The 26,478-nt window shown below is 36.3% G+C and overlaps 1 protein-coding gene and 1 long non-coding RNA gene across 4 annotated transcripts in view; one reads left to right on the forward strand and one right to left on the reverse strand.

The window, feature by feature from the left end:
• Positions 1-1,009: 1,009 nt before the first annotated feature.
• On the reverse strand, positions 1,010-21,169 carry C1D (C1D nuclear receptor corepressor). 3 transcript variants are annotated; one of them, XM_003984067.6, is made up of 5 exons: positions 21,073-21,169; positions 6,459-6,605; positions 5,665-5,731; positions 5,299-5,354; positions 1,010-2,634 (listed from the first exon to the last, which is right to left on the reverse strand). In XM_003984067.6, exons 2-5 carry the CDS (start codon positions 6,594-6,596, stop codon positions 2,470-2,472), a joined length of 426 nt encoding a protein of 141 aa, XP_003984116.1. In that variant the 5' UTR covers positions 6,597-6,605; positions 21,073-21,169; the 3' UTR covers positions 1,010-2,469. The 3 variants fall into 3 exon arrangements, with proteins under 3 accessions (XP_003984116.1, XP_006930213.1, XP_006930212.1); XM_006930151.5 differs by lacking the exon at positions 21,073-21,169 and adding an exon at positions 10,586-10,648; XM_006930150.5 differs by lacking the exon at positions 21,073-21,169 and adding an exon at positions 6,719-6,775.
• A 7-nt stretch (positions 21,170-21,176) lies between these two features.
• Positions 21,177-26,478, forward strand: part of LOC109498208 — a 57,718-nt gene continuing 52,416 nt past the window's right edge. The window contains exons 1-2 of the long non-coding RNA XR_002741164.2: positions 21,177-21,287; positions 21,718-21,877. This is a non-coding gene — a long non-coding RNA (uncharacterized LOC109498208). The remainder of the gene's footprint in view (positions 21,288-21,717; positions 21,878-26,478) is intronic.

The following is a 26,478-nucleotide window of genomic DNA, read 5'->3' on the forward strand; positions in this document are numbered from 1 at the left end:
AGTATCTATATTCAATACAATGTCCATTTTTGAAACATTTCCTACATTTCTAGTCAATTTTAAAAGCCTTATTTAGAAATAATACCAATCCATTTCTAATAGCTAAGTAGAACAATTTTTTAATCTGCAGGGTATCTTAAAAACCAATCAACTTGACATAACCTCCTAATGCCAGGAATGTAAACCAATAATTCATCCTTCAATTTTCCTCTTAACATATTCTACTTTACTAAAATGAATTCCCATCCTGCAACTATGAAACAAGAAAATTGTACTTAAAATAATATTAAAAAATGAAATCTCATTATTTAGTATTAGATTAATAGTCTATAATTCTAATCTTAAAAATATCTATAGCTATAACCTCTCCAACTTGTTAATTCCCAAAGAGAGTAATAAAAGATGTGATTAACATCTAAACTTAGAGCAGACTGTCATTTGGAAAAAACTATGTTAACAATAACTGTACCATAGTCAAATAGATCAACCCATCACCCTTTATGGTTCTGACTAAGGTTAATGAGCACAATTTGTCATAAATTTTCTAGTAACTCTGAAAAAGTGAACAAAAAGACTACTTCTTTCATAACACTTTATAAAAGTAGAATAAAGGCTTGAGTTGTCTTCCGTGGAACCTAGCATCGTATTTGGCAATGTAAATAAATGTCATTAAATATTTGTGAAATGAATAAACAACAAATGAAAATAAAACCCACTGCACTACTACCATTCAGCTCCTTATTATGTGCCAGGTAATAAGTATTTCAAATTCTACATACTAAAATGGAATATGCTCAAACTGTTTATTTCTACTAAATAAAACACTGAAAGAATTATTCACTAAGAAACTCCAACTTAACAGAATTTAAAAGTTGGATTTTCACAAACCAATAACTTGGTTAATGATTTTCTGTAACTGTATGACATTTTTAACTTTTTTCTTTATGAAATTAGAAAATATACAAAAATTCAAGTTATAAGTTCCTTTGTAATAAACAACACATATATATTACACTTGGTCATAAGAACATTTATTTCTGTCATGAAGTTACTTTTCAAAAAAGCTCAAAATTTGAGAGGATGAAGGTGAAAGAAGGAATGAAATAACTATAAATGTTCTTCCACTTCAAAAACTGTCTGACAACTGAGCCAAAAGACTCTGCATCTATCAGTGACTTCCTCTTCATGTGTCATAGAAAGAGTTCAACATGCTTTACAAAATCCATTACATTTTAAGACCGTTTCCAATATCTTACACCATAAATCAAGAAATCCATTTATTCAAGGTTACTTATGGAGAATTAATCACACAGAAAATTTTAACAACTTCTTTTTCAAAAATTAAAGTACTTTACTGTACTTGGCATTCCTATACATAATGATGTGGACTCAAAGACTGAAAGCATTAAGAGCATATAATTAAAGTTCAAGGACTTAGACATTAAAAAAATTTTAATACATATAATTCTCTGTGACAAATATTCCAGAAAAATAAATCAGGATATAAACACAATATAATCTCTTCTGGATTTCTCTTCCCCTTAAGTGGCATTATATAACATAGGAAGTTGTTTCAAAATACTTGTATGTACTTGATATCACCTCAAAAACATGTAATCCAAAAATCTGAAAAAGTGAGACCAAGAGAACTATGGCCATAATGCAGAAGGAACAAAAACTCACGAATTTATTCCTAATGATTTCTAAAACCTATCTTCCTAATTTCAAGGGCAATTTTATACAAAAGAGAAAAATAAACAGTCAGCTATACAAACTTTACAGCCTTTATTGATAGGATATAGCTATTATGCCAAAATTCAGCCATCAATATACAACCTCATTTCCCATCTGAAGTTAATGAGAATATATTTTACCTTAAATGGGACATAGAGGCAAATTGCCAAGAAAAAAAATATAACCTTAAAGTCTTAATTTCACACTTCAAATATCAAAAGAAAATAGTAATTCCCCAAATCATGAAAACATGAAGTAACAACATAGAAAAAAATGGACATTTAAGTCATTTCATTCTCTTAATATTATATAGTGAAAACAGATGTATTTATAACTTCAGCCTTCAGATAGCATACTTCATAAAGTCATTATTCATTTAAAATAGACACATGTTTACAAAAAACATTTAACTTAAATTTCATAGTTGCCTATAAAATGGTACTTGAAAGATTGACCTGTATAGGGAAATAAGAGTCTTGTCAAGAAAGATGATAAACTATAAATATAAAATATACCACAGTGTTAAAAATCTCATAGTGGTCTATAGGAAAATCAATAAAGATAACAATCTTTCTGGGGAAAAAATATTTAGCGTTACAAATTTAAAATGTAAATTTTATATATGAATTCAATAAGGAATACATTTAAACCTTGTATTGCCACATAATCATCTATTTTGTGGAAAACAATAAAAATGATGTACTTTTTCAATAGGTGTACATCAAAACTAAAAGGCTAATTTTTACTTTTTCCTTTATTGGCAACTTTGGATGCATTTTTAGGTTTTGGTTCCCAAAGGGCATTTTTCACAAATCTTGAAGCTGCACCTCTGTCCAGCTTGCCGGCCTTTTTCTTGTCTGTTATTTCCTTGACTCTGTTCATGTATACTCTGATTCTTTCCTTAAAGATTAAAAAAAAAGAAGAAAAGAAAGCAATAGATTTACTAAGCTGTTCACCACCACTAAGTTTTATTATACTATACCTCAGTTAAATTCAACAGATATGTATTTATTGCCTATTGAGTGGTGATAGTAAGTGCAAGTGAATAGGATAAACATGCTCCATGCTCTCCTGGAGTTCATAGTCTGGGGGGGAATAGACACTAAAAAGTCATTTCAGAAGTGTTTTGATGTTTCAAAAGAGGGAGAACTAGACTAAGACATCACTACAGAGATAAACATTGAATTGTTTATGTGTGGTTATATATTTAACTTAGCATTAACCTAAATGCACATAATAACTCTTACGTATCTGAAGTCTATAATCTAAAATAGAGCTCTCATATACTTGCAGCATACAAATTAAACTGGAAATTTTTCTAAACAGGAAATGGATGAAGTAGTACTTAACTATTTTTTTTATTTTACTTTCTAGTATCACAATTAAAATAAACAAAATGAAAACACAAAATCTTTTGTTCAATTTCATAGTTTTTGATCAATAAGCACACAATACTTTCTGATGAAAACTATAGTTCTAATCAGACTTTACAAGGTGAAAAACAGAATAGGTTGTGCCATATCACTTCGAATCTTCTGAGACCATTAACCAGAATAAAGGGCTATTCTATACTTTGACTGGAAAATTTAAATAAAGGGGATGAGAGCCATAAAATAGCATAGTAAATGAGTGATCACTGATGAAAAGCAAGTTTCATTAAAATAATCAAAATAGTTACAGAAATTTACACAGAAAAATGCAGACCCCTAGAATTTTTTAATTGTGAAAGGCTGACCACTCTGCTCAAAATCCTCTTATGGTTTTCTATTTCTCTCAGAGTAAAAGCCCAAGTCTTCCCAACACAGACCCACTCCAGCCTTGCCTGGAGTTACCTTCCTCAAGTATCTACATAACCACTCCCTCTCTCCCTTCCAGTTGGTTCAAACGTTCATCTCGTTAACAGGCGCTGCCTTTACCATTTAAAATGGAATCCTACTCAAGCACTCCAATCCCCCTTACCCTACGCTATTTTTTTTTCCCCATAAGCTATAACTTTCTAACATACTACATACCACATATATTTATTATTTGCTTATTATGTTAAATGCTTGTCTCCCTCCACTAGATAGACTGGCATCTGCTGCAAGGGCAGTGGTATTTATCAGCTTTATTTACAGAGGAATCATCTTACTTGGATATAATGCCTGGCTTCCAGTAAACACTCAATTATTTGTTGAATAAATAAACTGACTATTTGCAATGCCCTTCCCCATTCATGATATACATGACAAATAGATTTCCTCTCACACACTGACTCTGTGATCAATTAGTGATGTCTGTCACAAGGTCAGAAAAGGGGAATAGGTTTATGTATGCTTTTTTGTGTGCCAACTCTCGTCCAGAATATGAATGTACTCCTCCATAAAGTGGGTTCTGATGGAGAAAAAAAGATAATAATTTTATCCTTTTCCAATGAAAGAATCAAGTATTAAAATACTACAAATAACTTTGTGTTAAGGAAAAATGAGGAACTTTACAAATGTAAAGTCCATATCAGAAAATTGAAAACAGATGATACATACAGTGCACCCTCCTTAAGATTTTAAAGCCAGTACCACTGGTCAAATCAAGATCTGTGCCTCATATAGTTTTACATTTTTGCTGTAAGTATTTTTCACAATTTCTACATTAAAAATAAATGTCTTTCCCCCCAAGAACTTTAAAAGAAGAACGTGTCTTACTCCCTATTTTATAAAATTAAGACAAGAGCTCTGGTTTACTCATTTTTTTTGTAAATGACCAAGTACTCTAGCAAGTTGTAAATAACATACATATCAACACCTTAAGACTTACAAATAATAATACAGTGTCAAGTGTATTTCACATATTTATCTTGTATTTTATAAACACAAAGAATAAATGTATTAATATTCTTATTCATAAAGCCAAGTCAAGAAGGTAACCATAAGTTTGACTTCTAATTTTTTCTTTCATATTGAATGATTTAATTTTTGAAGTCAGCAAAAACTTCAAGATACTAGACCTTATATACTGTACTTATACATCTAAATGGAATACAAAGACAAACCTAGAAGATTTATTACAGGTTGTAAATATGTCACTAATGCAGAATTACTGGACAGTACACATACAACTGGTGCCAAAAAAGCTTTTAGCTTTGTTGCTGAACTGGATTCTTTACTGCTGAGAAAATGAATTAATGGAAGAATTGAAAAGGTGGGGGAGAAACTTTCCCGTCTTTGCTAGTAAATCAACTAGAATATACTTTTAAGAATTGTGTAAGAGTTTAGAAAAAGGGGGGGGGCAGCTGTAGAGATGAACAGGATTTCAAGAATTTATAGAATAAATAATATGGAAGTTATAAATAATTACTTGAATCGTAACGTTCTCCCATCCAGAGATTTATATAATATATGGAACACAAATTCTCTGACAAAGGCAAAGAAAAGAAAAACTAAAGACATGATGAAATCTGGCTCACTTTCATAATTAGGACTCTAAATAATTTTGTTCTCCACAACTAGTGTGATAAAGTACTATGACTCTGACTTCAGGAATACCACAACAAACAGTCAAATAAAAAGAAATCCACTGCAATCTTACCAATTCCTGCTTTACTGGATGTTCCTTAGGATTAACTCCCTGAGTTGCCAAATAAACTACAAGACAAAGATTTCATGGAACAAAATGGCATATATATTAATTGCAGGCATTAGTTAAAGAAACTCTAGTTACTCACAAAAAAGAAATATCACAAAAAAATGATAAATTAAATCTTATTTAACCTCTATGTAATATTAAATTTTATGCAGCTCATGGACATCTGATATTCTGATTTAAAAGAAATAAATATCTGACTATAAAAATTGCCATGAAGTATAACAATATATAAATTGCTAGCATTTAAAAAACAAATCACCTTTGACATAATAATTTGCTTCATAATTAACTCCAAATTAATATACATACCCCAAAACATTGAATTTAACGTGTAAGCAGAAACTAAATCCACTTTTGCTTGTTCAAGGGGGTCCAACTATTTAATAAAAAAAGAGAGAGAGAAAAGAAGTACATACAATGAACACATCACATATTTTAAACTTTCATCAAATACAATGTATCAAAGAGATGTTTCTTTCACTTCCTATAATCCAATAACCAAATGATCTTGAAATAATTTGCAAAAAAAAAAAAAAAATTGTTAACCAGAGATTTTTGCCCACAAATTTTCACTTCGAGGTATCATCTTTAGTTAGACAAAGAATATGTATAATCCAAGAAAAATTCTTTTCAATTATTTTAATTTCAGGAGTTATGATCTGGGCTTTGTATGTCAAAAGTAATTTATCAATGTAAACACTGTACATGATGCATTTATGTATAAGAGGCAGGCTAAAATGCTTAGGCAATACCAAAGACAGAAGAAACATAATGAGATTTGTTTTAGACTGTCAAAGTCAATTTACTCTTTTTGTCCTATAGGGTTTCCAGAAACTCTGATAACATCATTGTAATACTTAAAAGGTCAAAGACAGAGTCTGTCAAAAAGAACGTTTTGAGTGCTCCTTTTTTTCTCAAAACCACGTCAAAATAAAAATATAGTTAGGAAGTATTTCCTAAAGTTGAAGTTCTGGTTTGTTTTTTCCCCTTAAAAATACCCAAACACTTGAAATAAAGGGGAAAAGGAGCACATCGCTAATCTATGTCTTCTGTATGTTTTCATAACACAACACTGTGTTTTCTAAATTACATTTTTAAAATACCTTCTGCAACAACTCATTTCTAGAAACAGACATCATGGTCTTCAGCATCTCATCCACAGCACCAATGGAATTTTCAAATGTTGATAAATACTCATGAATTTCTACTGGGTAGTCTTCATTAATTTCTTCACCTGCCATTATGACCAACTGTAAAAAAATTAAATTCTTAGAATTCATGGGAGACAGACTGCTCTTTAGTTTACAAAAACAAAATCAATACGTCGTATCACGTGTTTAAAAAGTGCTACAAGAGGTAAAACCTGAAGGGGCGCCTGGGTGGCGCAGTCGGTTAAGCGTCCGACTTTAGCCAGGTCACGATCTCGCGGTCCGTCAGTTCGAGCCCCGCGTCGGGCTCTGGGCTGATGGCTCAGAGCCTGGAGCCTGTTTCCGATTCTGTGTCTCCCTCTCTCTCTGCCCCTCCCCCGTTCATGCTCTGTCTCTCTCTGTCCCAAAAATAAATAAACGTCGAAAAAAAAAATTAAAAAAAAAAAAAAATGTAAAACCTGAAGATAAGTAAACAAATCTTCTTAGAATATAATTCTAGAGCAACTACCTTCAAACTTCCCCTCCTCAAATTGTTTGAGGTGGGCAAGGGGAGAAGAGAACCCACCCAAGTCCACTAATTCTGTACATATTAAAGCCTCAATGTTTGTCAAGAATAAAAGACATGACCACCAAACATGGATTATCATTAATCAAAGTCCTACATTTAAAAAACTTTCTGTTGAAGTTAAAAACCAAGGAAAGCAATGAAAGTATGATGAGTATATCCTATCTCTATGGTTGCTGAAAAATCACAAGTAAAGCAAAAACATATATTTTAGCCCTTTTAAATTAAAAAAAAATTTTTTTTAATGTTTATTTTTGAGAGAGAGAGAGAGACAGACAGAGAGAGAGAGAGTGAAAAGCCCAGAGGCAGAGAGAGAGGCAGACACAGAATTCAAAGCAGGCTCCAGGCTCTGAGCCGTCAGCACAGAGCCTGACACGGGGGGCTCAAACCCACGAACCACGAGATCATAACCTGAGCTGAAGTCCTACACTCATCCGGACGCTCAACCGCCGGAGCCACTCAGGCGCACCATAAATTTAGATGTTGATCTAGCAGCATGGTATGTTAAACTAAAAAATTAGAAAACCTTGGTCTGAATTATCTTATGACTATCACTAAAATCATTTTGAAGCCTATATATATATTCTTTAAGCCTCTTTAAAATATTAATAACAAATTCAAAGAGTCCATTAATCACAGCAGAAAAGAGGAAACTTCAGAGGAATAAACTATATGGTTTTCATTTAGGCCAGAGTATACCTTGACAGCCCATTCTTTTAAAATTCACATTTATATCTTAATATATAATATCTATGTGAGAAAAAACAAAACCCACATCAAGGCATTTAATACGATATCTAAGACCAAATTTCAGAAGCAATCCCAAGCCATATGTATCATCTTTAGGTTTAAAAAAAGTTTATTAGCTGAAAATACCTCTTTCATATTACAAAGCTAAGTAGAACCACCAAGAATGTGTGAAAGAGCAAAACATAGCAGAATTGAAGTAAAGAGACTTGGGCTTTCTGTCTTGCTTGATTACTGACTTTGTCACCTTAGATAAATCACTGAAAAGTTTCTGGGCCTCAACTACTTCATCCATAAAATAAGACAGTTGGTCTAATGATCTGTAAAGTCCCTTATAGTTCTAAACGTTATGATGCCTATGTCAAAACTTTAAAAAGTACTATTGGAATATTTAGTGACAATATATCAACATTTCTATTCAACAAGTATATTCTGCTGAGACATCTGGTTTCACTTAAAAAAAAGGTGAAATCCATCTGATGATCACTACTTGTGCTGTAAAATTACACTCTAACTACTGTGCAACCAGCAATTAAACAAAGAACTCTGATAAAAGAAAACCCCACAGGAAGGAATTGTGACTTCCTATTTCAAAAAGCTAACTGAAAATTTACATTTGCCTCTGATCCCTACCCAAAACTCTCCAAAATGCCAGAAGAAATATAAAAATAAGTCCATAGTAATATTGGAAACCAAGAAGGGCATGTATCCATGAGCAGACTTCAACAGTACAAATTTTTGTAAGCTAAAGAGCAAATGGGACCAGAGTGATAGGAAAGCAATCCAAGAAGCCAGAAATCCCCTACAGAGAGAGAGAGAGAGAGAGAAGGACAATGTAAGAATAACCCCAAGATGAAGGGCAATAAGATAAGAGCTGGGCCATGAGGGCTGAAAACAGCTAAACCAATCTCTAGATCTGTGAAAGGCTCCAGCATCTGCTGCCCAAATACAGGTGTAAGTACAAAGGATATATTGCAAATATAAAGAAGACTTATATTTCTTCTCTTTATGTAGAATTTTAAGCCAATGAATTTGAAAATCTGGCTGAAAAGAATGTGGTGCTGAGAGAAAACAAAATCAGTTACCGAAATTAACCTACAAGGAAGTACATAAACCAAATAGATTACTAAGAAAATGTTTAAGTCAAAGATCTACCCTTCAAAAAGGCTCCAAGCCTAGAAGATCTAGGTATTTTCTTTTAAACCTTTAAGCAACAGTTACTTCTTACAGTATTTAACTGTTTAAGAACACAAAAAAAGATGAAAAACTTAGATACCTATTTCATAACACACACAAAAATAAACTCCAGATGAATTAAAAAGGCAAACGTATAAACTTATTAAAAGATTATATAAAATATTTACATAATCCAAATGAAACACAAATGCTATGAAAGGAAATGAATGACAGACTTAACTACATAAAAACTGGAAGAAAAAAAAATCCACATGGTAAAAGTATACCGTAAGCAAAGTTAAAAGGCAAGAAAGCGCATGGGAGAAAATATTTCCCAGAATATAAAAAAGGATTAGTTCAATTTTATAAAGAATTCCTACAAATTAAAAAAGTATCACCCATTGGACTGGCAATAATTTTAAAGATTAGCAAAGTTCAATGTTGGCAAGGGTATACAATGAAGGTGGAATATAAACTGGTACAGATTTTTTAAACATACATACCCTTTGACTCAGGAAATCCTCTTAAGAATCTAGCTTAGAGAAATTTCTGTATACATCCATACAAATTTATTAAAATGCACTCCTTGAACTCTTCTCTCAATCTCTCCCACTTTCTCTTGCATCAATTTTTCCCTCTGCTCCATCATTATCCATAAGCTTACAACATTTTATTTCTCCATCTTTGACAACAAAAGAAATATCTTGATTTCATATCCCCCTCCAGCAAAAGCCTCATTTTCCAATCCTTGAAAGAAGTGCTTATAATAACAGTTCCAATTGCTTTTAGAACAAACCCTCAAAACAGGTGCTTACACTAACAGTCCCAATTCCTCTCCTTCCATTCTTTCTTGATTCGGCCACAATCGGGCCCCCTCCTTCTCATTCAAATTGCTCTCGTCAAGGTCATCCACACAGCCACATTGTTAAATTCAATGGTCAATTCCCAGTTCTCATCACTTGACACTGTTCACTCTCTTCATTTCCTTGGCATCACATTTTCTTGATTTCCCTCCTACCTCATGGCTGCTTTCTTGGTCTCCTTTGCAGCATCCTTCTCATATCCTCAGCCTCTTATCCTTGAAATGCCCACAGGCGTCCTTGATTCTCTTTTCCTCTCTAATTTACTCACTAGGTGAGCTCAGGGCTTTAAGTTGCATTAATATACTGATGACTCCCAGGTCTTTATCTCCAACCCTGACCTCCCCACTGAACTCCAAATCATATTTCCAACTGCTTACTCAATACCTCTGGTTGATGTTAATAGATTCTCAAATGTAATGTGCCCAAAGCCAAATCTTGCCTACTGTAGTGTTTCCAACTCCACCTTCCCAATTGTTCAGACCTAAAATTACAGAGTGGTCCTTGACTCTTCTCTTTCACCCTAGCTTTAAGACATATTTAGAATCCAACCACATCCTACCATTTCTATTGAGACCACCCTGATCCAAGTAAATTCAAGCCATCACTGTATCTTGCCCAGATTGTTGTAGTAGCCTCCTAAATGACCTCCTTGTTTCCATTCTGATAGTTTAGGAAATTTCCATTCAAAGGTTCACCACACCTCATTCAATAAAAAACAAAATCTGGGGCACCTGGGTGGCAGTCAGTTGAGGGTCCAACTCGATTTCAGCTCAGGTCATGATCCCAGGGTCATGAGATTGAGCCCCACGTCGGACTCTGCACTGAGCGTGGAACCTGCTTAAAATTCTCTCTCTCTCCCTCTGCCCCTCTCCCCTGCTCATGTGCGGGCTCTCTCTAAAATAAAAAAGAAACAAAATTTTAAGTAAAAATTTTAAAAAATAATAAAAGACAAACTCCTTACTTACAGTGGCTTAAAAAGCCCTCTCTGCTACCTCCTCTGTGACCTCATCTCCTCATTCCACTCAGGCCATAACAGCCTCATTGCTCTTTCACGTCAGGTATGCCCCTACCTCAGGGCCTTTGTGCTTCTTCTTCCCTCCCTAGAATGCCTCTCCCCCACCAGGTGCTTCAGAGCACAATACTTCACCTTCATCAGATCTCTACTCAAAGGTCACCTGCAGGTAATCCTTTCCTGACTACCTATGTTAACAGGCACACACCCCACTCCCAGCACTCCCGATCTCCTCTGCCTCAGAGTCCTCAGTAGCATCTGACTTATTTATTCATTTACTGCCTGGCCACCTCCAAAAGAAGGGAACTACATGAGAGCAGAAATTTTTGTGTTTTTTTCACTAGCACTGCCCGACAGTCAATAAACATTTGTTGAATGAAAAATCTCTAACAAAATACTGGAAATACTAAATATTCACCAATAAGGAAACAGTTAAATGAATTACAGCACATCCATCCAAGAGAATATTAAAAACAAAGAAGTAAATCTTTATGTAGTAACACAAATGAGAAATGGTGAAAAAATTCATAGAACATTGTATACAAAACAATATGTATCTAACATATGCCATTTGTTTCTAAAAACCGGTATATATAAAGATATGTAGAAAAAGGTCTGGAAGTGGGAATGCAAGCTGGTGCAGCCACTCTGGAAAACAGTATGGAGGTTCCTCAAAAAATGAAAAATAGAACTACTCTACGACCCAGCAATTGCACTACTAGGCATTTATCTTGCTGTTTCGAAGGGACACATGCACCCCCATGTTTATAGCAGCACTATCAACAATAGCAAAAGTATGGAAAGAGCCCAAATGTCCATCGACGGATGAATGGATAAAGAAGTTGTGGTGTATATATATATAATGGAGCATTACTCAGCAATCAAAAAGAGTGAAATCTTGCCATTTGCAACTACGTGGATGAAACTGGAGGGTATTATGCTAAGCGAAATTAGTCAGAGAAAGACAAAAATCATAGGACTTCACTCATATGTGGACTTTAAGAGACAAAACAGATGAACATAAGGGAAGGGAAACAAAAATAATATAAAAACAGGGAGGGGGACAAAACAGAAGAGACTCATAAATATGGAGAACAAACTGAGGGTTACAGGAGGGGTTGTGGGAGAGGGGATGGGCTAAATGGGGAGGGGCACTAAGGAATCTACTCCTGAAATCATTGTTGCACTATATGCTAACTAATTTGGATGTAAATTTAAAAAAGGAAAAAATAAAATTAAAAAAAAAGAAAAAAAAAGAAAAAGGTCTGGAAGGAGATATACAAAAAAGAGACATTCTCTCTGAAAAGGGTCAGAGATTAGGGAATAGGATCAAAGCTGACTCATTTTTCTAACTCTTCATTCTTCATTGTTTAAATTTTGTTATTTCAAAAAGCATGTATTAAAATCGTAATAAAAATAATCATTAAATTTAAATAAAGGCATATTTTAACAAAGTGTTTTGGCTCTTAACAAATACTGCAAGTATAAAAAACACAAAAAGGCCTTTATTTAAATGTGAATGTTTTCATCCAATTTTTCTATTAGTGAATAATTTCCCTCCCTAGAATCATGATGGGGATTTTTCCTGCAATTATTCCTGGTCCCTAAGCCCCAATAAACAAGTAGTTATTTATTGTTAAAATGGGTGAGGGTGAACACTGAAAGCAAGGCAGTAAGAATAATTACCCTCATTAAATATGAACTGAACCACTTGCCTTTTTCCTAACTAAAAAATAAAGGCAAGGCCGACTACAAAATAATGGTTCTTCTATGATCAGAAATTCCCTCCAATTCATGATTTCTTCTAACATTTTACACAGACAGTTCCTGAATATTTGTTCTTTCCACAGGAAAAGTTACAAGGAGAGAACTGCAGAAACTTCCCTCTGTTCCCTTTGTTACTCAGATCCCAAGATGACGCCATGCATGTATGGTATTAGCAGCAATAGCAAACATTTGAAAATCACTGCCTATGAGCCAGACACTTCTAAGTATACTCACTTACTTCAGATTCAATAACTTGCCCAAAGTTGTACATGGTAAAATGCCCAAAGAAGAGAAGAAGAAAACAACTCACCCTCCTCTGCTCCTCACTCCTTCCCAAGTTCTAAAGGTATTTCTCACCCTTCCACCTCACCTCCTCTTTCTAAAGTACCAACGGCAAAGGTGGAAGTGGAAGAGGACATGAGAAAATTTGCCTCTTTCCATCTCTAAGGTCTGGTTGGGACTAAAGCACAGAGAGAGGGGGGAACCCTCCCCTAGTAACTCCTATAGGATGTTACTGTCACTTCTTCCTCTCAGTGGTAAGGGAAACCACAGTAAAGGCAAGAGAAAAGAGGGGTGCACAGCATCACACATAGAACAGAAGCCATCCCCCTATCTGCTACCCTTGATTCTCTTACTTCCGGGAGGTCAGTCCAGCCAGGAACATAGGAATCACCCCTTACCCCTTCCTCAGGCCCCAGATCCCATCAGTTTGGCCTCCTTAATGTCCTTACACCACAAGCTTTCCTCCACTTTCACTGGCTAGATCACTTCAAAAGAGCCTTTGAGTAATCTCCCTACTGTCAATATTTTCCACTCTCAATTTTGAGATGTTACAAAATATGATTTTTCTATGCATACTCTGATCATTGTACACCCCTGCTTAAAATCCTGCAAAAGTTCCTGATCCCCTCAGTATGGATGCCAGACCTATTATTACATGGCCCTTGTTTGTCTAACCTCATCTTTCATCACCCTCCTCTTCCAATCCTATAGCTGCAGCCACAATGGCAGTTTTCCAGATGTGCCATACTCATTCACTCTAACCTTTCACCTGTATGGTTCCCTGTACATTAACCGTTCTTCGCACTTAACTTTGTTCAAACCTTGCTTATTTTTGGAGGTAAGATCAGGTTTTACTTCAGCCAGTGAAGATTTCTCTGAGTGCCACCCTCCCATTCTCTCTGGAGAAACACAACTACAAGCTGTCATGTCACCTAAAACACTATTTGGTGATGTCTGTTGATATACTTGACTTCCCTTTGACTACAAGCTCCTTGAAGGGGCTGTGTCATACTGATGTTGTATCACCAGTGGCTGACACACAGAATGACTATGTCATGATCTGCCCAGGACAATCCCAGTTTATACCTGTTGTTTCAGTCTGCCATCTGCCCAGCTCTCCATTTCTCTTCCACAAGTGCCAGTTTGAACAATAAGTCATATGGTCACCCTAAAAAAAGTAGGTTCTCTGACCCTTACCACCACTCCCCACCCCATTTTCTTAGAGAACAGGAATCAGGGGAGTTGCTCCTGGTACCAGCCAGAGCTCACCCAGAGCAGTAGAACCAATAGGAGATATATATAAAGAGATTTATTGCAAGTAACAGGTTTGTGCAACTGTGGGAGCTGGCTAACTAATTCCAAACTCTGCAGGGCAGGCCATCAAGGACGGGCATACTGGAACTCCTGGCTACAAGAGGAAGCTGCTGTCCACAGGTGGAACTTCTGTTTTGTCAGGGAATCCTTAGCTTTGCTCCTAAAGCCTTTTAACTGATTGAATCAAACCCACTCAGCTTATCTAGAATATTCTAACTTAAAGTCAACTGATTTATGGATTTTAATCACATCTACAAATACTTTTACAGCAACATCTAGGTTGGTATTGGACTGAATATCTGGGGGCTGCAGTCTCACTAAGCTGTCACATCAAAAAGACCATCACACTCCTTCCAGCCTCCAGAACTATAGCAGAAAAGGTACATTCTTAGCATTACAAGCTGTTGTTCTGACAGAATTTCCCCACAAGTCTTGTTATTCCTGACTGAAGTAATAAAACTAGACTTCAAATTCCAGCTAACAAATGTGAAGGAATGACAAATTACAAAAAAATATATCACCATTTTGCAACCCCTATTGAAATTATAGATACAGGCAGCAATCACTGACAGATAAAGGGGTAAGGGGCAAGTTTACAATGGAGAGGTGAGACTGTCACTAATTTCTTTTTTAACGTTTATTTATTTTTGAGACAGAGAGAAACAGAGTGCAAGCAGGGGAGAGGCAGAGAGAGAAGAGAGGGAGACATAGAACCTGAAGCAGGCTCCAGGCTCTGATCTGTCAGTACAGAGCCCAACGCAGGGCTCAAATTCACAAACTGTGAGATCATGACCTGACCCGAAGTTGGACGCTTAACCACCTGAGCCACCCACAGGCCCCGAGACTGTCACTACTTAAACCCAGGGATCAATCTTCACATCACTGAAAGTAGGACACAGACAAATTATGAATCTCCTGATGTTAAGCAATGTGATGTACACAGCACCATCTCTGTAGCATGACCAACATCCCCAAAGTTGAATCTGAACCTAATTGAGCCCTTAAAGCTAACTTCCATTTTACAGGAAATACAGAGGATAGAGAAACAAGTTAACAACATCACAAGAAAGCAAACAGACAAATCTAGAATAAGAAATACTCTACTGGACAATTGACCTGGTTTCTGTAACAAATAAATGGGATGAAGAAAAACTAAGAAAAGGGAGAGGAGGTAGAGGAAGAAGAGATTAAAGAGATCTGGGAGAGCTAACAACCAAATGGAATATGTAGACCTTGTTTGGATCTTGATCCAAATCATGTGTAAAAAGATTATTTTTGAGACAAAGAAATCTGAACATGGATCAGGTGTTAGATGACACTAACAGATCATTGATAATTTTGCTATGAAATTAGAAATCAGCTATGAGGTGAATTCAGCCTGGGTGGCTCAGTCGGTTAAGCCTCCGACTCTTGATTTCAGCTCAGGTCATGATCTCACAGTTTGTGGGATCGAGTCCTGCACTGGGCTCTTCACTCGCGGCACAGAGCCTGCTTGGGATTCTCTCCCTCTCTCTCTCTTTCTTCCTCTCTCTCACAATAAACAAATACACAAAAAAAGAACTCAGCTATGCAAATGGCATTATAGTTATATTAGACAATATCCTTATTTAAGGGTGCATACTTAAGTACATAGGGGTAAAATTACAAGACATCTTGAATTTGCATTTTAAAAAAAGCTAGCCTTCATGAGTTAATTATACTTTGAGAGTCAACATAAGAACCTATGTACATTATTTCTATAGTGAAATTAGATAGCTAACTCACAAATTAACATTTAGAATATAACTCAGTTCATAAATTTAAAAACACCTAAATAGAAAGTACGGTCTAGAATACTTAAGCAGCTCTACTATATCTCATTTCAATTCCAAATATAATTGGGGGTAATGGGAAGCTAGGTCACTGGGTATGCTCACCAGATCTGTGATAGTTGTTGAACAAAGCTTATAAAAACAAAACAGACCCTGTGGCCTCAAATAAGGTGTTTATTACTGACATTTCCAACAAAGGCTGACATTCCAGAGTGTCTAATTATTTCAATAATGTCACAAATTTCCTTCTAAAAAAATCCTGATGCTGTATACTTTATCTGCCTCTCCTAAAAATGAATGCATGCAAAAATGAATAAATAAACAAAGCATCAAATCAAGTCTAAAGTCATATATAAAACTAGGGAAAATATTTGCAACAAAGACAGATAAAAAGGAACCTCTACAAATCAACTTAACAACAAAAAGAATACTTGTAATCCAAATGAAAAATGAACAAAGAAAAGCAGCAGTTCACATATAAAGGAATCCAGATGACCAATAAACATAAAGAAAGCTACTTAATCTTATAAGAAACATAAATCGCTAAAACAAAATGCCAGTTTTCATCTGTCAAACAAGCAAAAATTAAGAAGATTGATAGTATCTATTATGGGCAAAGGTGAGGAGAAACAGCCTCTCATTCACTATTAACTGGAGTGTAAATTGAGCATGGGGGGTGGCAGGAATTTGGCAATGTGCTTCAAAATTGTGTATGTACAAATTCTTTGACCCAGCAGTTTTACTTCCCAAAGAGTACATTTTCCCAAAGATAATGTTCAAGGACATCTACTGCAACACTCTAAAATACTGAAACTTTAAAGCAGGGAACAATCTACATGCCCATTAACAAGAACTGGTTAAATAAATTATGATCTATTCATTCAATAAAATACTCTGATGCCATGAAAAAGTATAAAGTAGAGCTCGGATTCCTAAGATATATTAAGTCAACAAAAACTGAACAGCACATATAATACACTCATTTGTTTTTAAGAAAAAAGATACATGAGTATGTTGGCATACTTGTATATCCATGTAAATTTCTTAAAAAAGAAGCTGTTAACTGTGGCTACTCCTGGGAAACCAAAAAGCAGGAAGGTAGGGAGCACATTTTATGTTATACTCTCAGAATTATTATTTTTAAACAATAATATACATATTATAATAATTATCTATATTTACATATAAGTTTTTCAATTCTTTGAAATTCACTTCATCCAGAAATATACCAGATAAAAATGTCATTTCCCCAACTTAGCAGGTAAAATCAAACCTACATCCTTTAGCTCTATTATATTCAAAGAACCATATGAATAGACTCCCTTCTGTACACATAAATTTTCTAGCCACCATGAGGCCATTTTCTCCCTCTTCTCACATTACAAAAACCTTTCTGGATGTGTGCTATCCCTAGAACTCCTAGAATTGCGAGGACTCCCAGCCACCATGATTTTTTTCCTGCTTAACTCCGCTCCTTCTTTCTCCTTATCATTGTTGTAATTTCATATTTCTGCAATTATTTGATTGATGTCCATCATCCACACTAGACTGTAAGCTTCATACAGGGCAAGTCTTTACTCAGAATCAATCCTTTGTGCCTGGCATGTAGTAAATGTTCAGTGAATATTACTCATTTACGTGGCATCGTAGATTCCGTGCTAAGATAAGGATAAATAAAGGAATTGTCAGTCAACTGAGAGAAGACCTGGTTGGGGTTTTGTGAATTTCTTTAGCAGCGTTCAGTAGGCCTAGAGCAAGAACAATTACCAAGAATGCAGGAATTGGCTAATGGACACAAAGGAAAGGACTTGCAAAAGTATCTTTAAAACAGCAGCCTGGGAGGTATGGCCTTGAAGGGAAAGAGGTAAAGCCTTTCCCTCTGCTCTGAATACCTGTCCTTATACTCCATCCCCTGTATTCTGAGACCAGTGAAACATTAATTCTTTAAAGCAACATCAAATGCCCTCTCCTCTATAAAGGAGTAATTTCGTCTCCTTCTTTTCTCCTTCTTCTTTACTCTCATGGTTCTCCAGACTTAGTTATCATATATCCATCAATCATACACATTTTCATGTATCTTGATAAATTCAAAGATCAAGATTCAAATGACCCATCCATTCATTACATTTGACAAAAATGAACGCACTGCTCGGCCCTGAATCCCACAACACTAGATTCTCAAAACTGTCCCTGCTCCTCAGTAGCTATTCATTTTGTCTCCTTTGCTAGTTCTTCATCTCCCCAAACCTAAAAAGGCTAAAATGCCTAAGGACTCAGGTCTTGTACTACGTTCTTTTCTGTTTATATTCACTCCTTTGGTGATTATCTCCAGTCTCCCAATTTTAAATACCATCTGTTCGCTGACAACTCCCAAATGTTCTTTTCTAGCAATGATCTACTCCCACTGAACTCCAGACTTGGTAGACTCAACATCTCAACTTGGGTGACTAATAGACATCTCAAACATAGTATGTCATAACTGAACTCCTAATCTTCCCCTACAAGCCTGCTCCTCCCATAGTTTTTCACTTCTTAGTTAATGGCTATTCCACCCTTCTAGTTGTTCAAGTCCCATACCCTGACAATTATCTTACTCTTACAACCCACATTTAATCCATAAACAAATCTGTTAGCTTTACCTACAAAATACGTTCAGAATTGAACTGCTACTCACCATATTCATTTCTTTCCACCCTATGAGATTATGAAGCTGCTATAATCTCATGTGAATTATTACAACACCTTCCTAATTAGTCTCCTGGCTTTTGCCTATGCCACTCTTCAACAATCTGTTCTTAACACAGCAGCCAGAGTGATCCTGTTAAAAACCTAAATCAGATCATGTCAGTCCTCTGCTCAAAACATTCCACTGGTTATGCATCCTCTGTGCTATTCCTTCAAGGTGGGATTCATGTTGTATGACATTCGCATCTGCATGTGACTAACAATGTCTTAACACATATTAGGTACTTCGTAACTATCTGTTAACTGTCTAAAACCAATGAAAGTAAACTGGAGACAAATTTTGGAAAATCTTAGTATCAGATTAGAATTTATACTTAAAGATATTAGGAAGTCACCACATGAATCCAAAAGAAAAATGTACCATAATGTACATTCTAGGACTATTTCCATTCCTATGCTAAGCAGAGTTACATACAATTATGAACTAAGCCAGAAAAAAATCCAATTTATAATTTTTTTGGAACTAGAGGACATCTGCAGATGTCACACCAGAATTCTATTACCATAATGACCTTTTTGCACTGCATTTTCTTAGAAAATAACGGTGAAACATATATAGAACAATCCGTCAATAATATCACTCCTTTGGCAGACAACCCATGTTAGTACCACCTATAATTTTCCTTCAAACTTACAGTAAAATCCCTGAGAAAAGATTAACTTTTTATTTTTAAAGGTGTTAACCTCTAAAAAAGATTTAGGGGCGCCTGAGTGGCTCAGTTGGTTAAGCGTCAGACTCTTGATTTCAGCTCAGGTGATGATCTCATGCATGGTTCCTGAGTTTGAGCCACGCATCAGGCTCTGCGCTGACAGTGCACGGGAGCCTGCTTGTTACTCAGTCTCCCTCTCTCTCTCTCTACCCCTCCCCAGCTTGCTCTCTATCTCTCTCTCAAAATAAATAACTTAAAAAAAACTTATCCCAAAGCCCGATAACAGAAAAAGATAGAAATTACCAAAGGTTGCTCAAGATTGAGACAAATAATTACATCAGATTGTAATGAATTTACTTCGATTATTTAATGTTAACGTTTAACTCAAAATATTTTCAAATTTATAGATATGAAGCAGCAAAACTACCTTCCAAAACCATGGAATTTCCTTATTACAATATTACCATCTCTAAAAGGGTAACAGTATATAGGGCTATTGTGAAAGTTAAATGAATAATATTGGTAAAACTATTAGAACAGTGCATGGTTCAGTTATCACTAGTAGCTAGTAGTAGTAGTTATTATTTTACTACAGTGAAAATGATCAAATACCCTAATCCAATGTGGACTATTCAAAGCCAAACTTGAAGGGTCAACTGTTTGGAAACAGTAGCTGAGATAACACATATAAAAACCATCTAAAAACTAAAAGCAGTTATGAAAAACTGTATCACCTCTGTACTGTGATACATACAACATAGCTATTGGAGGGAGCTATAACATCCTATAGCATTTTGGAAAACCACTGTTCACACTGTCATTATTTTATCTTTCAACAAAACAATGAGTTCTGGCATTTCCACCAATCACAAACAGTTCTCTCAATTTCAATAGTTGCGGATTTTTTTTTTTTCGGATCCAACATTTTTGGAACCAACGTCAACATACAATTACTTCTCGCTTCAGTATATTATCAGACAGTCCAAAGAGGTTAATAAGCGGGACACATACATCTTCATCAAGCAAAAACTGAACTGCGGTCAACACACAGGAAGACATTAAAGATAATTTTAAGCAGAAGTTTGAATCGCACCCAACCTTCTTCCTGAGGCATAAAGGAAAACTTTCTTGAGTACCCACTCTGGATTTCACCTTTAAATCGAGATTAGCCTACCGACTCAAGTGGGCTAATACTGCAGCGGCAGGCAGTTGGTGATCATATATGTGAATGAAAAATGTGGATAACACAGTAAAGTTACTCCTCTACACTTCCCACTTTGGCCTTCCTCCCTAAACAAGATTTGACGGCAGCTGAAAATTGTTAAGTTATTTAATTTCTCCTTCGCCTTCCAATATTTGATAGGAGGAGCTGAGAAGAAAAAAGTAAAGGCCAGATCAAGAGGGAGAAGTAAGGGTCCAAGGTTAGCCAAAGCCAGCAAGCAGCCGCAGGGCAAGCCCAAGTGGAGGGCCTGAAGCAATGCTGCCCCCAACGCTCGGGTGTGAGGGAACGCATTGACGAAGGCTACGCAGCTCGACCCGCTCCTCACAGTCAGCCAGGGGAAGAAAGGGGGACTCCCAGAAGAAGCGAACTTTTGCAGAAACACGAGACAAACTCAACCCCCAGCTTCGAATAATACCTCGCTGGCCTTCTACTCCGGTCTCCGGGAAAAGCAGTCGGGCAGTGGTGACGTCAATGAGGCGCCGGCTCTATCCCGGGCGCCAGCGGCGCTCTTTGATAACCTCACGCTGCTCGCCCCGCCCCGCTGGCTCCTTTTCCCTAGCCTAAACTCTCAAGAGCCTCAGGCCAAAGCTGTGCAAGGAGTTGCGGCGGGAAGCGGTTACTTTTTACTAGGTTTGTACTCGGCGGACACCCGCCGTAATACAAGTTGAGCGTATTGAACCAGAAAACGACGTTAGTTGCTAAAGCTTTGGTCAGGTTTTTATTTTTGTTTAAGCTGGTTCCGGGACCCTGGTTCTTACTGCACTCCCTTCGCCCACCTCAAAATTAACCTTCTAGAGCGGACTCCCAAATTATCTGTGGCGAAAGCACAGGTTCTTTATTTTTACAATTCATCGCTAAAAATGTCTTCGTAAAATACAGCAAAAAATGAATTTCTTCAAAAATGGGGAAAAGGCAAAATACGAGTCCAGATTTTTCATTATTAGTTTCAATGAACAAAACTATATTTTAATAAATACAGCCAGTATATGAGAGGAAAAACTGTTAATTGAAAATGTAGTAGTAGTCCTTCTTACCGTGGTTTCACTTTCCTTGGTTTCAGTTACCTGAGGTTAACCTCAGTCTGGAAGCAGATGACCCTCCTTCCGAAGAATTATTGGAAGGTCAATAGTAGCCTTACACCATATTACAATGCCTGCATCATTCATGTCACTTTATCTCATCACCTGGGCATTTTGCCATCTCACACCATCACGGGAAGGGTGAGTATAAGGTATTTTGAGAGACCACATTCACATGGCTTTTATTACAGTATATTGTTATAATTGTTCTATTTTATTACTAGTGTTGTTAATCTCTTAGTGTGCCTAATTTACAAATTAAACTTTATCACAAGTATGTGTGTATAGGAAAAAATAGTATATATAGGGTTCAGTACTGTCTGCAGTTTCAGGCATGGAGCTGTTGGGTGGGGTGGTGCTGCTGGGTCTTGGACCATATTCTCTAAGGATGAGGTCGGGACTACTGTAAGTGGTTAACAGCATCATTTTTATATTCCTAACTTTGTAGATATAGATAGATATAGACATAGATATATGAAGTCATTATATTGTGTGCCTTAAACTGATATAGTTTTATAAGTCAACTATATCTCAATAAAACTGGCGGGAGTAGGGGAATGGGGAGGAGAAGAAAAAAAGAAAAGTTATCCAAAATCTCCCGTCACGGGGAGGGAGGGGGGGGAAATGCCTCCGGATAGCATTTGAAAACCACTGCCTTATGCTACCTCACAGTTTCTTTTATTCCATTTCACATCAAGAGGCTGAATTCACCTCAGTACTAGTGAATACTCCAGCTCCATATAGAGACTCGATATATAACAATATAGCTGGCCTTGGAACTGGAAGATAAAGGCACTGACAACATTCCCAGAGTAGATCAATTCCCATTTTATTACTTCACAGTAGAAATAATGGCAGGGTATGCAAAAGTAGCTGGGACAAACTAGCTATGTGACCCTAGGCAAGTTACTAGCCTCTGATCCTTAATATTCTCATGGGGGAAAATAGAGTCTAATAATAACTATGTGTCAAATGAGACACCAAAAGTGCTTTCCACAGTGCTCAGCACAGAGTAAGCATTTAATAAACATTAATTATTAGTAACAGTAATTATCACTATACAATATTATCTCTAAAAAAGAAGGAAGTGAGAAAATTCCAATGTTGATCAAAAAAGAAAATTCTGATGTTGAATTTAGGGAGTTTCTTAGATCTTAGTATTCAAACTATGTATCACAAAATCAGGCTCCCGATTAATATCAGAGTAAAATATTATAATTTTTTTCTAACTTCTGAATGATAACATACGAAGATCACTGTTACAGCCAGCATAATAATAATCTCAGGTGAGATTCATCAGTAGATGCTAAAACTATTAGGTGAAAGTTTGATTTAGAGGTGGACATTTACACCACCTTAAAACACTTCATCACAGACTATTTCTGAATTACGAAAGTAAAAATGGTAATCTTACAATAGCAAAATCTGTTAGATATAGAACCAGTTGTTCTATTTTAGTACCACTAATGAGACAAACTGACATCACATGCCTCCTTTCATGATGCACTAAGAAATACTGCACCATCATTTAATGTATTATTCCTGCCAAAAGGGCATTATTTGAATCTGATCCTCAGAAAATATTAAACACACCCAAAGTGAGGGACATTCTTTAAAAAAATTCTATTTCAGAAGTGTTAATGTCATGAAAGGAAAAAAAGAGAAACTGTCCTAGATTGAGAAACTAGAGAGACACAGCAGCAGAAGGCAATGCATGATCCTGGATTGAATCCCAAATCAGTGAAGAAGAAAAACTCTATAAAGAATATCATTGGGGCCATTGGTGAAATTGAATATAGATTTTATATTGAATATAAAATTAAATATATGTATTAAATATATGTTAAATGTTTTGTGTTTGAAAATTGCACTATGATTATGTTAGAGAATGTTCTTGCTCCCAAGAGATGCATGCTAAAATATTTAGATTAGGGGTAAAGGGCCATGTTGTCTTCAATTTACTCTCAAATGATTTCGAAAAATACTAATAGTAACAATAATAGTAATTATATTGAAGAGCGATATCAAATGTGCAAAGTGGTTTATAATTGGTGAATCTAGGTGAATGGTATGAGTGTATTGTATTATTCTTACAAGTTACTAAATGTAAAATACAAAGAAAGGAAGAGAAGGAAGGAAGGAAGAGAAGGAAGAGAAGGAAGAGAAGGAAGGAAGGAAGGAAGGAAGGAAGGAAGGAAGGAAGGAAGGAAGGAAGGAAGGAAGGAAGGAAGGAAAAGAAAGGGGGGGAGGAAGGAAGATGGATGGGAGACCAGAGAGGAAGAGCCTTCTCTGAAATGTAGCAGTTTTGCTCTGTGGGTGGGTTGTTTACAAAACTCCCATCTTGTTTGTGAGTTTTAAGGACCTGGGATGAAAAAATTACCACAGGTTATGGTCTATGTTCTGCGAAATATTACTTTGCAGAATATTGCCTGTTGCCACCCCAATGCCCTCCCTCAATTTTGAAAAGTAAACTGCAGATTATACTAACGTTAACAATTACAGTAGTAAGCTTTGTTTCTATCTTTGTTTCATATATCATGAATTAAAAAATAACTGAACTTGTCCACACCAGCATTTGGAAGCATATTCTCATTCATTAATCTCATTTTTTAATCATTGAGCCAAAAGTAGCCAAATCACTCTCTCCCTTCTTCTCAGGCTAGATAGTGAGAATAAATAAGCAGGTGAGGCTGCTCTGCCACTGAGCCTCCCCACACTCCACTCATCTTCCAGCCTTGCAGGAGAGGGACTGATGGAGAGTAAGCTTTGCTCAGACAGGTAGGTACTAAAGGATGGAAATCCCTGCATGTATGCCCGGCTCCACTTGGGGCCCTGACTTGCTAGCTCAGAAGACAATCTGCAATCTAAGTCCACCTGATTTGACTCCTGCTATAAGAAACAGAAATATTCCAGACAATAAGAATTTAGGAGCAAATTAGGCTTAGCGCAGGGGAGGTCATTAGTATTTCATGACACCCTGGAAGAATACCCAGATGTTAAGAATATTCTATCTTGAAGCCAAGGGTAAGAGATTCTAGGGAATAAGCAATTGATGCTATCACCATCTCTACTGTTTATCTAAATAACCTAAATAAATAAACCACTTCCTCTTCTTTCTGTTTGTGCTTTTTCCTTCCTTTCCTTTTTTTTTTTTTTTTTGGTTGTTGTTGTTGTTGTTGTTGTTGTTGTTTGGTTTTGTTTTCTGGGTGTCAAAGAATATTTGATTCATTTGAAACATCTGGTGGGCCTGGGTGGCGCAGTCGGTTAAGCGTCCGACTTCAGCCAGGTCACGATCTCATGGTCCGTGAGTTCGAGCCCCGCGTCGGGCTCTGGGCTGATGGCTCAGAGCCTGGAGCCTGTTTCCGATTCTGTGTCTCCCTCTCTCTCTGCCCCTCCCCCGTTCATGCTCTGTTTCTCTCTGTCCCAAAAATAAACGTTGGAAAAAAAAATTAAAAAAAAAAAAAAAAGAAACATCTGGTGGAATGGGAAAATTTAAGCTAGGTTGTCAGCTCATAAGTCATTCTAAATACACAAAAAAGTTACACTTCTTCCCTTATTGTCCTAGTCCCTTCACACTGCTATAACAAAATGCCACAGACTGGGTGCCTTATAAACAATAGAAAGCTACTTCCCACAATTATGGAGTCTGAAAGTCTGAGATCAGGGTGCCAGTAAGGTTGGGTGAAGGCTGTCTTCCAGTGTTAGGCTGTCAACTTCTTGTGTCCTCACTTAGGGAAGGCAGAAGGGAGTTCTTTCAGACCTTGTTAAAAAGGGCATTAATCCCATCATAAGGATTCCTCCTTCATGACCTAATCACCCCACCAAGGGCCCAGCTTCTAGTATCATCACCTTGGGCATTAGGATTTCAGCATATGATTTTGGGGCAGACACAAGCATTCAGACCATAACACTCATCTTCACTTCACAGTGCTTTATTTTCCTAAGTTATTTACATCAAGAAAATGGAATAGGGGCACCTGGGTGGCTCAGTCGGTTAAGTATCCAACTTTGGCTCAGGTCATAATCTCACAGTTTGTGAGTTTGAGCCCCACATCAGGCTCTGTGCTGACAACTCGGAACCTGGAGCCTACTTCAGATTCTGTGTCTCCCTCTCTCTCTGCCCCTGTCCTGCTCATGCTCTCTCTCTCTCTTTCAAAAAATAAATAAACATTAAAAACTTCTTTAAAAAATGGAATAAAGACAGGATTTTAAAACCTTCCTAGAATTAGCCAATTGAACAAATAACTGATAATTCAGTGCTTATTTAAGAAATTGATTCCTGTCATACTCCTTAAAAATACCCTGAAACCTTGCCGCATAATAACGTCCTCCCAAAAAAAAAAAAAATAATCAGTTTATAGGCATAATGAAAATAAATATATTTATTACTCAGAATGAATCAATTTTATGAATTGCATGTAGCTTTGTGGCTCCTGCCATTCCCACATGAAGAATAGTGATCAAGGAATGACAATCAAGGATGTAAAGGGAAAGGGCATTTTTAGATGATCCATGACTCAGAAATCAGTCCTCATCAATGGTGTGGACATGTGTGATTCAGTTAAGCACTCTGTACCTAGTCTATAAAATCTGCAAAATCATAATTTCCAAACTACTAATTGCCTTTCCTAAATTTTATGACAGAAATTAGGTGCTATAGTTTGCAATTTAAGGCTTTGAAAATGTTTCTATATGTATTCCTTACAAGGCCAGGCCCTACCTCATTTTCAACGTTGTAAGAT

This window comes from Felis catus, chromosome A3, assembly GCF_018350175.1.
Source record: "Felis catus isolate Fca126 chromosome A3, F.catus_Fca126_mat1.0, whole genome shotgun sequence".
Taxonomy (NCBI): domain Eukaryota; kingdom Metazoa; phylum Chordata; class Mammalia; order Carnivora; family Felidae; genus Felis; species Felis catus.

Bases quoted from the DNA above. Each gene is read 5' to 3' on its own strand.
- C1D (XM_003984067.6), bottom strand. From the start codon at position 6,596: ATGGCAGGTGAAGAAATTAATGAAGACTACCCAGTAGAAATTCATGAG. The intron at 5,355-5,664 runs GTATGTATATTA...TTTGTCTTGTAG, and splicing joins GTTAAATTCAATGTTTTGGG to TTTATTTGGCAACTCAGGGA. The intron at 2,635-5,298 runs GTAAGATTGCAG...TTAATCTTTAAG, and splicing joins ATCCAGTAAAGCAGGAATTG to GAAAGAATCAGAGTATACAT.